General features: G+C 35.3%; 1 protein-coding gene and 1 long non-coding RNA gene across 3 annotated transcripts; one reads left to right on the forward strand and one right to left on the reverse strand.

Annotated features, from left to right (window-relative positions):
* Positions 1–6,162: 6,162 nt before the first annotated feature.
* Positions 6,163–10,050, reverse strand: LOC142547655 (uncharacterized). Its single transcript, XR_012820709.1, has 5 exons — positions 9,931–10,050; positions 8,554–9,235; positions 7,563–8,480; positions 6,663–6,932; positions 6,163–6,595 (listed from the first exon to the last, which is right to left on the reverse strand). It is a non-coding gene; the product is annotated as an uncharacterized LOC142547655 (long non-coding RNA).
* A 609-nt stretch (positions 10,051–10,659) lies between these two features.
* LOC142547656 (PHD finger protein ING1) lies at positions 10,660–15,368 on the forward strand. 2 transcript variants are annotated; one of them, XM_075656040.1, is made up of 7 exons: positions 10,660–10,795; positions 11,351–11,422; positions 12,509–12,696; positions 13,799–13,860; positions 13,992–14,099; positions 14,717–14,882; positions 15,017–15,368. In XM_075656040.1, the coding sequence occupies exons 1-7, from the start codon at positions 10,759–10,761 to the stop codon at positions 15,125–15,127; spliced, it is 744 nt and encodes a 247-aa protein (XP_075512155.1). In that variant the 5' UTR covers positions 10,660–10,758; the 3' UTR covers positions 15,128–15,368. The 2 variants fall into 2 exon arrangements, with proteins under 2 accessions (XP_075512155.1, XP_075512156.1); XM_075656041.1 differs by having other exon boundaries at positions 13,799–13,862; positions 14,000–14,099; positions 15,017–15,363.
* The last annotated feature ends 441 nt before the right edge of the window (positions 15,369–15,809 follow it).

Raw genomic sequence — 15,809 nt, forward strand, 5'->3', positions numbered from 1 at the left:
TTCATCAACCCCATAAATACCGCCGGTGCATTCGTCAAACCAAATGGCATGACAATAAATTCATAGTGTCCATACCTGGTTCTAAATGCGGTTTTCGAGATATCAGACTCCCTGACTCTCAGCTGATGGTATCCAGATCTCAGATCGATCTTGGAATATACAGATGAACCCTGCAACTGATCAAACAGATCATCAATGCGAGGCAACGGATATTTATTCTTTACCGTTGCCTTGTTCAGTTGCCGATAGTTGATACAAAGTCTCATTGAACCGTCTTTCTTCCTTACAAACAGTACTGGAGCACCCCAAGGAGATACACTCGGTCTGATGTAACCCTTGGCCAGTAGATCTTCCAACTGATCTTTCAATTCTTTCAACTTAATCGGTGCCATTCTTTACGGAGCTCTAGAAATCGGAACTGTACTTGGCATCAATTCAATGCTGAAGTCTATCTCTCTAATCGGAGGCAATCCAGGAATCTCATCTGGAAAGATATCAGCAAACTCACACACCACTGGCAAATCCGCCAATGATGGACTCAACTTCAGTAAATCAACTGAATATACAAGGAATCCATCGGCTCTTTTCTGCAATAATCGAATCATATTCATAGAGATATCAAAGGAATTCTAGCTCGAGAACCCTTACCATAAAATTTTCACTCATCAGCCATCTCAGGTCTGAATCTTACAATCTTGTGGAAACAATCAACTGTAGCTCTGTACTTGGTCAACATATCAATTCCGATAATACAGTCAAAATCAGACAACCCAAGCACAATACAGTCTAACTCAACCTCATGCCCGTCATATCGTAGTATACAAGATCTAACAGAAATCACTGATACAAGACCTTTTCCCAAAGGAGAAGAAACAGATACTACAGTAGATAGGGACTCAACAGGTAATGCATGCATCAATGCAAATCTCTCAGAAATAAATGTATGCGATGCACCAGTATCAATCAATACATATGCAGGATAACCAGAAATAAAACAGTTACCTGCAACAACATCATCAGGTGCATCCTGGGCCTGCTCCTCAGTCAAAGCAAAAACTCTGGCCTGCTGTCTCGGAGGCTAGCTCACTGTCTGGCTTCCTCCTGGCCTCTGCTGTGACTGGGTCGACGGTGCTGGCTGGAAAGAATGAACAGCACATGGTCGTCTCCCAGTCTGAGTCACTGATCCAGATAACTCTGCTGCCTGGGATCCCTGGGCACCTCTCTGGGGACATACTCGGGCAAAATGTTCCTACTGTCGACATATACGACAAGAGCCGAACACTCCTCGGCACTGCTCTGTGGAATGCTTCCCTCCACAAGTGCTGCAATAAGGTCCTGTATAACTCTGGCTCTGTCGAGGACTCCCAGAGCTAGAAGAACTGCTTCCGAACTTCTTGAATTGCTTCCATCTAGCTTTCAAGAAATCCTTCTTTCCACTACCACTGCCACTCTCAAATCGAGGAGGTGGTTGCTCAGATCTCGGTGCTGGAGGAACAAACGAAGCTCCTCTCTGTCTCATCAGACCTGCTTCTGCTCCCTTTGCTCTGTTCAGGGCGTCAGCAAAGTTGTTTGGTCGTCCAGTGTTCACCAATGTAAATATCTCCGAATTCAAGCCATTGATGAACTGATCAGCCACCGTTTCTTCATTCTTGGCCACATGGGGAGAAAATCGCAACAAAGTAGAAAACTTAGTCACATATTCCTCAATATTCAGCTGGCTCTGTCTCAAGTTTGCAAACTCCGCTCCCTTATCCTTCCTGTACGACACTGGAAAGAACCTCTGATAGAATTCAGTTCTAAAGACATTCCAGGTAATAGTCGTACCTCGATGTTCCAAGGCCCGTTTTGTTGTGATCCACCAGTTTTTTGCCACATCATGCAACTGGTGCCCTATCAATTTCACCCTCCGCTCATCGGTATAGTCTAAGGACTCAAACAACATCTCGATATCGTCTAACCAACTCTCACACTCCACTGCTGTCTCGGTACCTTTCAGAGTTGGTGGATGAAATGACTGAAATCTCTTCAGTAATGTCTCCATCGGTGTTGATGTCACGTCCATGGGAGGATTCGAAGTGCTACCCTGTTCCGGTATTCTTCGAGGAGGCATATCTGATTATTAAAAGGGTTAGCAACCAGATACAACAAATATGTTTCAGTCCTCCTCCGATCATCTTACCGCTGATCAAGAATCGGTTCTGATTCATTCTCAATAACACATGCTTTCAAATCAAGTCAGATAAACAGATAAACATGTATTATAAAACAGTAAATCATGCTAGCAATCACAAGCAGGAAAGAAAACTCAATCTACCCCGCTCACTAGTTCCTATCTCAGTCTAAAGGATCTATCGCTCTGATACCACCTGTTGTGGGGACCCTGACGCTAATCAAGTTCATAATCGTCATTGGGACAATTTAATCAATTATAATAAATAGGGTCTAATAATTTTTTTTTTAAATGCGGAACGTAATGGAAATCATACTCGTATACATATCAGTATAAAAATAAGGTACAAGTTTTGTACAACATACATTCAATACAAGCTAAGGTTCAACAACTAGCCATCAAGTGTTCAAACCCTATCTACAGCAACATCAAAGTCCGTGGTCTCCACTCTAATCATGATCTCTCGTCATCTCCTCGACCCTGATCCTGTCCCACCTGTTGTCATGCACACATACAAACACGATAACAGCCGGATAATTCCGGTGAAAATATAATCCCAGTATAAATCAATGAACATGCAATCATATAATCAATCTAAAGCATGAAGCAGATATAAGATATATATCAAAATCTGAAACATAATTAATATCAAACTATCAATCATACTCGTGACTCCACGACTCAGACTAGACTCAATCATAGTCTAGGGATCCCGGTTTCCAGATGTTGGTATTCCTATATTGACCAACAGTAATAGAAGAAACTCCGATTCTATCCACGTCGATATAACCAAACATCCGGTGTCTTGACCTATCCGTCACAGACTGTGGCACTATCGCCAATACACTATCTTGTGACATCGTGTAATGTGCCCGTGGCGATCCCACCACTATCAGGCACTTCTGTCACAAGATCACTCGTCTAATACTCGTCTAATACATGCTTCCTATAAATCAATAGAACATCATATAAAATCAAATCAATGCATATAACAACAATACGTATGTGATTTAGGGAAACTCAAGTATATCCTACTCGAGTCGATCTCCCAATACCACATTGACTTATACCTTTCGTTTGTAGTCTCGATCTGAAGAAATGGAAGTTCTGAACTCAAGACTGTCTGTGTAAATCTGAAATGACATATCGAGAATAATAATATCTACCTTCCATTCTCAATTCAATACTGAATCTGATTAATCTGAATTTAATTCAAATCATCGGCATAACGGCACAATCTCAATATCCCCGTGAATACCATATCAACAACTATCAATTACAAATCATAACCCATATCCGATACAATCTGTAATCAATCAATAATCTAAATCTATCCGGTTTTCAGTCTATATAATCAGAAATTCATAACAATTCCATAATCAATCTGTTCTTCGATCTGATTTCGATTCTACGATGTGTAGTATTCCCAGAACACATAATAATGATCAAATAATAATTTCTCCAATATCATAATTTCAAATGATAACAGAACTCAATAAAACTTACGTCCTGTAGTAGCTATCGACGAGAGGATCTCAGAAATGTGTTCAAATCGAAATTCTGATAAACGGATACCGCACAATCAAATTTCTAAAAGAAGAAATGAACTTGGGATTCCCTGAAACTTTTCCTTCGATTTTCCTTGTCTTTCACACGAGGGAATGAAGATTTAATATTTTATATATGCATGGTGAGGACAAGTGTCCCACCCAATCCAACTAATTGCACTTTAGCCCCTGGATTCTTCACTATTTGCAATTCAGCCCTCAATAACTCTTTTTAATTCAATTTCAATCTTATGGAATTGTAAACCATGGAATATGACTCAACATTCCAAAATTCATCAATTAAATAATCTCAGATTAAAATGATATAATCTCGGGCCTTACAATGACTCTATGACCAACTCTATGTGGTGCTCGATCGGATACATATTGTACTAAATTCATGTGTACTGTGCGCTCGATTGGTAATTTAATATACTCAATCTGACTTGTTTTATACCTCGACATTGCAACAATATAACCTCATCCGGAAATGAAGTGTTTCTTAGCATGACTCTATGACCAACTCTATGTGGTGCTCGATCGAATACATATTGTACTAAATTCATGTGTACTGTGTGCTCGATTGGTATTCAAAATAAATTTTAATAAAGTTTTAATAAGTCAAGTGATATTCAATTTTGACTTTAAAAACACTATAAAATTCTAGATATATTCAACTTGTAGTAGAATTTTAATAACTACATAAAGCTAAGGGATTTAATAGAACGACATGCAATTCACCCTTGATAAATAATTAAAGAGATTTAATTACTTCACTGAGTCGAATTTTTTTTGTATAGCTCGAGAGGGCGTGCTCAATTGGATAGGAAATCTCGTCGAAAGCATAGATCATTGTCTAACGAATTGAGTAGATTAACGAGGGGTAGGTGAACCGAGATTCCCAACAAATTCATTTCTCATTGATCTTTAATCAATCATTCTAACTTATTTATTTCATCATTTAATCCTTGAACCATTTCATTGAGTTTTTATTTAATTATTATAGTCGTAAACAATCATCCAAATTATCGTTGCTAAAGATTTTAATAACTGAGAATAACAATTACGAAATACAGTTTCTAGAGGAATGATACTCGTACACTATATTATTACTTGACATCGTGCATTTGCGATTATTTCGAGCATAAATATTATTAATTTTTACTAAGGATTTTACAGTGCAAGTTTTGCTCGATCATACAACATATGACGTGATACTACTAAACAACGATAAACATTTGTCTACTTTACTTGTGAAGTATTGTATCTCATATCGATTCATCTATATTGAAGTTGTTGTGTCAATACCATCTTGATTAGTTTGGAGGTTTGATGACCATGATTGTGTATATATATTATATAATATGACCAAATTTATGTGTTGCTCGATATAATGCATATTGTACTCAATTCATGTGTAGTGTGTGCTCGATTGGTAATTTACTATACTCAATCTGACTTGTTTTGTACCTCGACATAGCCACACTATAACTTCATCCGGAAATGAAGTGTGTCTTAGCATGATTATGTGACAAACTCTATGTGGTGCTCAATCGAATAAATATTGTATTTGATTCATGTGTATTGTGTGCTCGATTGGTAATGTACTATACTCAATCTAATTTGTTTTGTACCTCGACATTGCCACACTATAACTTCATCTGGAAATGAAGTGTGTATTAGCATGATTATATGACAAACTCCATGTGGTGCTCGATCGAATACATATTTTACTCAATTCATGTGTACTGTGTGCTCGATTTGTAATTTACTATACTCAATCTGACTTGTTTTGTACCTCGACATTGCCACACTATAACTTCATCCGGAAATGAAGTGTGTCTTAGCATGATTATGTGACAAACTCTATGTGGTGCTCGATCGAATACATATTATACTCAATTCATGTGTACTGTATGCTCGATTTGTAATTTACGATACTCAATCTGACTTGTTTTGTATCTCGACATTGCCACACTATAACCTCATCCGAAAATGAAGTGTTTCTTAGCATGACTCTATGACCAACTCTATGTGGTGCTCGATCGAATACATATTGTACTCAATTCATGTGTACTGTGTGCTCGATTAGTAATTTACTATACTCAATCTGACTTGTTTTGTACCTCGACATTGCCACACTATAACTTCATCCGAAAATGAAGTATGTCTTAGCATGATTATATGACAAACTTTATGTGGTGCTCGATCGAATACATATTGTACTCGATTCATGTGTATTGTGTGCTAGATTGATATTCAAAATAGATTTTCATAAATTTTTAATAAGTCAAGTGATATTCAACATTGACTTGTGTTTATTAGCATGATTATACTACATACTTTACGTGGTGCTCGATCAAAGATAAAATTGTACTCAAGGAATGTGTACTTTGCGCTCGGTTAGTAAACTATTATACTCAATTCATGTACAGATATAGCTTATTCACAAGGATTACGTAGCGATAAACCAAGATTAAAAAAAATAAAGACATAGCAACAATCATTTGTTAGTCTTCATTACATAATTTAAACCAACAAAAAGACATACACTTGCAATGTTCAAACTCCAATACTACTACAACTTCTTAACTATAAGCATAATGCAAATTATTAATTACTCAAACTTGTTTTTCGACAGTCCATTTTCATCAGATAATGTTGTGGCTGCCATATGAGCTCGATAAGTGTCCATCTTCACATCCGCTGCATAGTTCCAGATGTCATCCGTGTCACGGGCTAGACACTCCAACCACATGCATGTATAAACACCACAATCGAGGGTCGCACCTTGTTGACGACAATGTTCTCTTAACACTGGCTCACTAATTATGTCGAATCCTGATAAGTGACGTATGGCACCGGCCAAAAACTTTGTCTGCACAAAACAGTACTTTCATACTTCAATATTAAATTGTATTTAAATATATTATGGTTAAACTTACATAAACTTTTGCGGTCCCAACTGCGAATGGAGTATGCATGGAGTTCCACAGTTTAAACATCCCTTCATCTCGTTTGTAAAACAACAAAAACCAATGACATCTATCATCCATGGGGAAAATGATATATATGCATCTTCTAAATACATTTTCAACTTGTTCCTGTAGTTTACCCATCGTGAAAGATGTCATCTTTGCAAGAAAAGCTCCATAATCATTCCGGTGTACCATATTTCTTTTCCCATATTATTGCAACTTCGTAACCACTTCGTCCTACAAATTCAAGACAACATATACAAATGTATCTTCATCCGGAAAACCCAAAAAAAATGACCAAAACTTTCAAACTGCTACGAACCTGCACAATCGTGTCCATGAAATAAATTTCAAATCCATGCTCGAAACTTTGCTTTTGCATAATTCTCATGTAAACATTAATAGTTTCTGACGCAACATGATCACCAAACAGAAAATGACATAATATCGGTCCAATTAACCTCATGAACTTATCTTGCCAAACTACAACACTACAATAATAGGAAATTCAATTCCATTAAAAAAAATTATGAAACATTACTACGAAAATAAGAAGAAGAAACATATGGAAGATCAACGTACTCCAATTCTTTCCTAGTAAGAAAGTTTGTCAACAATTTCCTCTCTTCATCAACTGCTTCTTCATGCCCACAAAAATCGGATCTACCTTTGAATTCATTCATGGAAAATTTGCCACGAGTATTGCCTTTTTTCTCAATATCTACAAATTCATATCCAAAAGTGGCAATATATTTTATAATATAACAGCAAATTCAAACATCATTAACAATAATATAACTAAAAAAACAAAACATAAATTAAACTTTAAATAATCAGTAGTATGAGATTAAAGTATGCTTCATTTACCTGTTTTGTCACCTTCCTCTTACGTCTTGGTGTTGAGCTAGGCCGGGTCACAAACATGGACCCTTATTTTTCTTCACACGATCAGCCCTATTCCTTACATTGTCCACAATTGAAGATTGAAAAACAGTATGCTTCTCTACTTCTGAAGTACCATCAACAGTACTACCATTTCTCTCACCACCTGATCTATTTACAGAGTCACTTCCTAACACGTAATTGTTTTATTCTTTTAAAACACCATCACTATTATGATTTAATGCATTACTTTTGGTACCAATTTCCATCTCATCAATTAAAGCATTCAAAGAAAGAGATCCCTCTAATTCTTTGTTTTCTTTCGCCAGATCAGAAATAACTTCTTGTACCATTACATCTACAAAATCATCAAAGTTAGAGGCTGCATCATCTGCTAACTCAAAAGTAACTTCCTTGGTTTTATCAACATTCTCCTCATATTCAACAATATTGTCACATTTTTCGCTCACAAACTGTTTTCCCTTAATTCTACGTCTCACATTTCCACCCTTTGATTCAGCACACCTATTTTTCAACATCTTTATCTCATCCATTTGTTTCATGACAATTTTCTCAAATCGTTTTGCTTCATATCTACCATCTTATTGCTTTAAAACACGCTTTATGTCCAACAAAAAATTCTTCTCCTCGCAAAATGGATGTATCGACAGAATCTACTCACAATTAAAAAATAAAATTTCAAACAAACCAACCATAAAATTTACACAACTACTTAATAAACTGAAATAATACAAATAACTGAGTTGAATCAATGCGTTTTAATAATGATTCAGTGTCAGGGACATTCGGTGGGATCTTGCTTCTCTCCCACCCAAACAACCGAGGGTAAATATTTAAACAACGTCGTACTCTTAAAATTGGGACAGTCTCATACAACCAAGCCTAAAACCAAAAAATTTTACTAAAAGTTATTGAAAACATACTAAGATCATAATTATTAAAGGTACATACTAACCATCAATCAAACCGTGCATCCATCAACATAAAGCTTTCTTCCGATTTGGCATATTTCTCGGTACAAAAATCGGAATGCAGCATCTCCCTAAGCATATTTAAAAAATATTTTAAGATCATCGAGATAAGGAAATATAAAGCCATGATGATATAATTACTAGTGGGAAATATTATGCAGTTAAAAATGAACAAAATAAAAACTCTAACAAAATCATCAACGACACTCTCTTCATCACTTCTTGCAAGTAAAAGTAGTTTTTCATAAATAGCTTTTCGGTTGGCATTGGTGACCTTCCCGTCAAAATGATGCGTCAAAAATATGGAGTCCAGTTTCAGGTCCAAGTCAATTGGTTGACCACTATGATGTAGGCCGAGAACAATAGAGAAATCAGCTGAGTTGAAAGAGATGATAATTTCATCACCAACAACAAAATAACATGAATTAGCATGAAGTATGTTTAGAAAATAATCAATCCGGCCACTACTAATCGCAAGAACTGGCATATCAATCCATTTAGCGAAAGGACTATCATTTATCTGACTCATCTGCTGCTCGCCTAGGATTGCCTTCAATTCTCCCATAACAGTTCTAAAATAAGGAGGGGAACATCGTGAAAAATATTCATTCGCACTCTTCTTCTTCTCATCATAATCATTAACTGGTTTGTCTTCGACAACATTTTCTATAACAAAAACCAAAAACAAAGATATACAAATAATTAGTATAAACACAACTACGGAAAAAAAAGAACATAACTGTATAAATATGCAACAAAAAAATTAACATTACACAATTGTCTTCCATCTACAAATCCAGCCATGGTATTATTTTGGCACATCATATATACCAGAAAAAATATGGATTCTATATTCCAAATGTTGATTGTGCTATTAATAAAAATCGTTTTGATTTTGAACTCATTGAATTTGCTTTTCACCATTACAAAACCAATTTCGAAAAGAACACTAATTTTTCTCGTACCACGATTTCTAGTAGCCGCTCAAAAAATTAAATAATAAATACTCACCCCCTTCTTAGCTCTGCCGGGGAAGGGTAGAGTGGCCAAGAATGGGACGACAGTGGTCCGCCGGCAAGCTCGTTTTGATATTGGATTTAATTGTACATAACACAAGAAATTTGGAATAATTACCTCAAAATCAAACACTAAACCTAATCTCTGAATTTTGGCAAAGTTTCAAAATTCATTTCCGTAAAACTAAACAATCGATTCAAAAGCCATACCAAGAACAAACACAAGAATTTAGGCGAAATCGGTTGCCAGTAACTTATAACAAACAATAACAGTTTCAAAACCCCAAAAAAATTAAACAAATATCAAACCATATAAATCGAGGAAAATCGGGTTCTCCTTCATACCTTTCTTCGATTTCTTCTTATTTTTAGCTGTTTGGCGTTTCTTCTTCGTTGTATCTTCTACCGATTTCTCAACTTTTTTTCCTTTTTTCATGCATCTCTGTCGAAAGATTCATTCTTCTTTCACTCGTCGAATTGGATTGTTGGAAAATGAGGAGAGAGATAATAATAGAGATGATATTATAATAAATATAGGGGTATTAATGGGTTTTACTTAAAATTGAGGGCAATTGAGTATTTTTCTCTTCATTAGGGAGTTAACACAAAGATATTGATTTTGTCTTGGAGTGATAATAAATATATTTTTAGTTGGGGACTGAATGCAAAGTTCAGATTGGTAGAAAGAATTTTTGGACAATTTACCATTATTTTACGCTCATATAAAAAATTTATACATAATTTCTTTAAAAATATATGTATATAGGGGTAGGTAGGTTGGCTTCAACCTAGGCACCCACCTCCTAACTAAACACTACAAAAACAACCCCCATCCCCCGTCTCTTATTGTTAAGACGGATAATTGGGGGTGATTTTATCAATTTTTATTTTTAAAATCGGTCAAGAATGTTTATATTATTATATCTGTGAGACGAATCGATTATATTTATATTTATAATAATAGATAATATTTTTGATATAAAAAATAATATTTTTAATGAATAATTGGTATAAAAAAATTTCTTGTCATTAGAATTACTCAAATGAAAAAAGACGGTGGGGTATTCATGCCTTTTCACATTTAGACGCGAAATTTATAAACTTGTGCTCCCAAACGCCTTCAACTCATTCATTCCTGGCGGGAAGGTTCGTTAGGGTTTAGTAAAATTCTGAATGCAAGAGATGTCATTCACCGAGGAATTTCAATCCAGTGAGTATCTTTTCCTTTGCAAGAACTGATTTTCGCTATAATCATGATTTCACCTTATGCCTTTGTGTAATGATTTTGGAAACCCTAGATGTTTAAATGTTACAATTGCGTTTATTTTTCAGTTCGTTGTTTTGTTAATTAAGCATTTATTTCTTCGTTTGTGGGAATTGCCAATCTGAACTTTTTTTTTTATAAAAAGGGTACGTATTTTATTTTTTGAATGTTTGATCTGCTTTGGATAGGGCATTAGGGATGATAATTTCTCTCCTTTATTAATGTGTGATGCATTCTGACTAGAAAAGTGGGTCATTTTTGGTGACTGTTACTCAGTCAAATGTGGTGGTGAACCCTGTAGAGGTAAGGGGTGATGGTGTTCCTCCTCCTGAAAATTTTTGATTTTTTTTTGAAAAATCCTCATTTCGCCCCAAATATACATTTGATCACTCCCCTTAGTTTTTTGCCTCTCCCCACCTAATTTTCTGTGTCTGCCCCGCCAAGTTATTTGTTTTTCGTTTATTTGAGAGTTTATCATGTTAATTTCTTTGTGATATGTAGATATTGAAGCCTTACCAAATATTCTGCAAAGGAAATACGCTTTGTTACGCGATCTAGATAAAAGTCTGCAAGGTATGCTTTTCTTAGTTTGATGTTATGGACATGTTTCATTTTTCACCTCTCTTAAAACCCTGTTACTTGATATGGATTAATTGGTGTCTTGAGCAAGATGTTATAGCAGTTATCATTGTATATGAATAATGATGGAGTTTTGTTGATAATTTAAAATACATATATTCTTTATTGTTTTTCTTGTTGTATATATGTCAAGGCTATGTGCAAATGTGTTTGGTTTTCTAATCGCTTATCTGTTATTTGTGTCAAGTGGCTCAATATATGTAAATTCTTGTAAGACAGTTTGAATGAAATAATGAGTGTTTAAAAGATCAATGTTAAAGTGGTGGCTTTTTCCATCCAATGCCTGTAATGCCTTGAAAATTTAATCACTAATTTAGAGAATTAAAAAAGTTGAAGGGAAATTGGATTATTTAATTTCAACTCGTGATACATAATCGATCAGAAATTATTTGGCAGATTACAAATTACAAGGCATTACAATGGCTGCAGAGCATCGGTGTTAATATTGATTAGAAACTATTTGACATATTAAACTGGTTAAGAGATTCCTGTCTACAAGGTATTTATTAATTTATGCATTAAAAATATATTGTTACACATCTATATGTTGATAAAGTTCCTGAAAATTTGTTTGTTTTTTCCTCTTCAGATTTTTTATGCCAAAACCCGAAATTTTCTGTTGTATAATAGCACAGTTCTGAGCTCCATTTGATAACTATTTTCCTTTATTTTTGCATTAAAGTGGCCGAAGTAGCTTTCAAGAAATGCATTTCCCCCTCAATTTGAGCTCCATTCGACAACTGTTGTCCTTTCTTTTTGCATTAACGTGGCCAAGTAGCTCTCAAGAAATGCATATGCTCCCTCAATCTGAGCTTTTGAAGTCACATATATTTTTTTCCATGAAATATATTAAATGATTATTTCAACCTTCACAGATTTTTCCATTTGCAAGTTATGTGTGTTTGCATTTGATTGAGATAAGATAAACTTCCTTCCACGTAAAACGAAATATCCGAACTTATTAATTTTGAAGCTACTTCTTTCTAGTATATGTGTTATCCCCTCTATTTTGTTCAACAGAAGTACAGCGGCAAAATGAGCAGCGTTGTGAACAAGAACTAGCTGATATGAAGCGGGGAATAAAGTCCGGTAACATCACTCCAAATTCTTCTTTGCTCAAATTCTCGGATGAAGCTTTGGATGAGCAAAAACATGCCATCAGGATTGCTGACGAGAAAGTTTCATTGGCTTCTCAGGCATATGATTTGGTAAAAATGAAATGCCTTATGTTTCTTAGGATGGAAATTTCTTCAGTTTTATTATTCTTTCAGCATTCCAAACCATTATTTTGTGATCCACCTTTCAATGTCAGGATTATCATTCATCTATTTTTCTAGCTATGGCTTATTTCCCTTAGTTTTTTTTATTCTTGAACACTTATCACCTATAATACCTGAATTATCAGGTACATGTACTATATAACTATGTATAATCCCCTTGTTTTCAAGAAATCTGTAACATAGAGATAAAGAGAGTGCATTTGTATGGGGTGGGGTGGGGTGGTTTAACTCTTCCATAACATATTAAATGATGCTGGGACTTGGCTTCAAGTTCAGGCAAACCCCGAAGTCGTGATAGCATACATTAAGCTATTCATTTTGTGTGATGTCAATAGCATTTCACAATTATGTAAGTGCTTTCATGTGACCAGTCCTATGTGTTAATTGTTCCTTTTCTGTTGCTATATTTTTCCATGTCTTTTACTTGCATAGGGCATGAAGCAGAACTTTATTTCAATCCTGGTATTTCGCATCATTGCACTAGTCTTCGCAAACATGGGTACATTATGCTGTTTATATGTTTTTGTGCCTCCAACATCTGATCAGATTTTCAACAATAGCATTGTACCTCATCTAATACCGAATGGTTGAGTATCCGACTATGTATTATTCAGTGGACGACTTAAACATAGAATGATTCAAACTTAACTATTAAGATTTGAGAATAGTCAATTCTCATAATACCGATTTTTAGTTGTATGTCAAGTTGGTCTAAATGTATTGTGATTTGGTGCTGTTTCAACTTGCCTTTTTCTTTTATACATTTTCTCTAGATGTAAAGAAGAAGAATAAGGCTCGATATTTCAAATCCATTAGTGTTATTTTCTTTTTGGTCCATTAATACTGATAGAAGGACAAATTACTGTGGGATGAAGTCGGTCACCAAGACATCTGCGTTTATCGTAGCCTTTTTGCTCTACATTTCTTGGAAATATTATTGTAAAAATCTAGATTTGGCATCTAACAGTGTCTTCCATATCTTTATAGTATGTTATTCTTTCCTAGACAGTGATATATTTTGATGCCACAGGTAGATTCCCATATTCAACAGCTAGATCGATATCTGAAGAAATTTGATGAAGATCTTCGGCGTGGTATTGTAATCTGCAACTTTTATATCTTTCCTACTTGCATTTGTTTCATGCTTGCTCAATTTTCTGTCTGCACGAACATTGAAACCTTTAAGAGATATTTTTTTAATGGATTATGTTATTGATGTCAAATGTTTCAGAAAAAGATTCCATGTCCTCAACTGTATCTCCACCTTCGACTGTTGATAACAATGTTAAAGCTGGAAGGTCTGGTGAAACTAGTAACAGAGGGCGTAAAAAGTAATTTCTTGCTACCCTGGATACATTCTGCTTTTAAAATTTTATGCTCTTGTACTGTAATATCCCTGTTTCAATTCCAATTTTACCACACTTTAGTGTGATGTTGATTAGGAAACTGTTTTGCATCGGAAATAACATAAACAAGAAGACTCATGCTCATTATTTCCCTCAAGACATAATATATTTTATGCATTGGTTAATTGAGGAGCAATCATTAAAGAAATTTGAGAAATTTAATGCAAAGACATGATAAGACTACCATTTTATCGGAGTCGATGCGCAGTTGTGATTCTTAAAGAGGACACCTCTAATTTAGTCCAAACCTCAAGCTTGGTACATGAAGTTAAACCTAATTTCTTTTATGGCTCAACTGTATTTGGTTTGCTTTTTTTGAAAAAAACTGTATGTGGTCTGCCTGTCTAAAATATGTCACTATCGTCCTCAGCCCTGTGTTCCCGTTTGCAAACGTTTGTTTGTGTACCATGTAGATTGTTTTTTTGCATGTTATAACCCGTTGGTTTTCCCTCTAGAAGCATTCTCATTTGTGGTTCTTATAAACGTCCCAGTGCCTTTTTATGAACTATACTTTTCACCAAAATAAACCATCCTTTATGCAGAACACGTCTTGCAACTGCAAATGCTGCTGCCTCCATGGCTGCTTCAATAACAACAGCGGCAAATACGAGCATGGAATTAGATCTACCAGTTGATCCTAATGAACCAACATATTGTTTCTGCAATCAAGTGAGCTATGGAGAAATGGTTGCATGCGATAATCCTGATGTATGCTACAATCCCATAATTTCCTGTTATATTTTTTCTAAGCATCAGTGCCATAATTAGAGAGGGCTGGCGGGGACAGTTAATATTGGTTTTCCTTGGCATGGTTCTGACAGAATCGAGTTTTCTGTTTGCAGTGCAAAATCGAATGGTTTCACTATGGGTGTGTTGGCCTTAAAGAGCAACCAAAGGGAAAATGGTACTGCTCGGATTGTGTTGGAACGAAGAGACGTAAGAAAGGTAAATGATGGGTCTGCTCAACTCAGTCGAGCAAGGTTTCTGCGGTTCCATGCTGGACTTTTATGCGGTATGTTCGTGCAGAGAGAATATTTTACATTTTGATTTTCTACCCCACTGCTCATCTAACATGACAATGTTAATGCAAAGAATATCAACATTCACCAAATGAACTCATGTAAAGTACCTTTCATCAATGATTGGTGTTATCAGGTAAATGTCTATCTCAAATGTTAGATTTTGAGAGCAAGAGCCGACGATGACAATAGGATGGGACGGGGAAGTTTGCTATGCCCGGTTCTCGCCCACCAATCATATCTTCCCCTTCATATTGATTATATCTAATCGGAAATTTTCATCCCCAACCCCGTGGCGACGTTTTCATTTTAAAACAAGTGGAAGTTAACATCCTTTTATTCTACAAAATAAAATTCTCCTACCAAATAAAAACCACCAAAAACTGCCCTTGCTTTAAAAATTCCCATGCAATATTCTCTCCACTATGGCACCAAGTTATTGCATGCATGTTAGTTTTTTTTAATGAATTTATATACTTTTTTTTTTGAATAAATGAATTTATATAAACTTATTTCCACAAAAAACATAAAAATATTTGATAGTCAAAAATATTTTTCTAATAATTTATAGCATTTTTCGCAAGCAATTACGTAGTATTAGTAATAATATTTAATA

The sequence above is a fragment of the Primulina tabacum genome, chromosome 5, assembly GCF_025594145.1.
Source record: "Primulina tabacum isolate GXHZ01 chromosome 5, ASM2559414v2, whole genome shotgun sequence".
NCBI classification, from domain to species: Eukaryota; Viridiplantae; Streptophyta; class Magnoliopsida; order Lamiales; family Gesneriaceae; genus Primulina; species Primulina tabacum.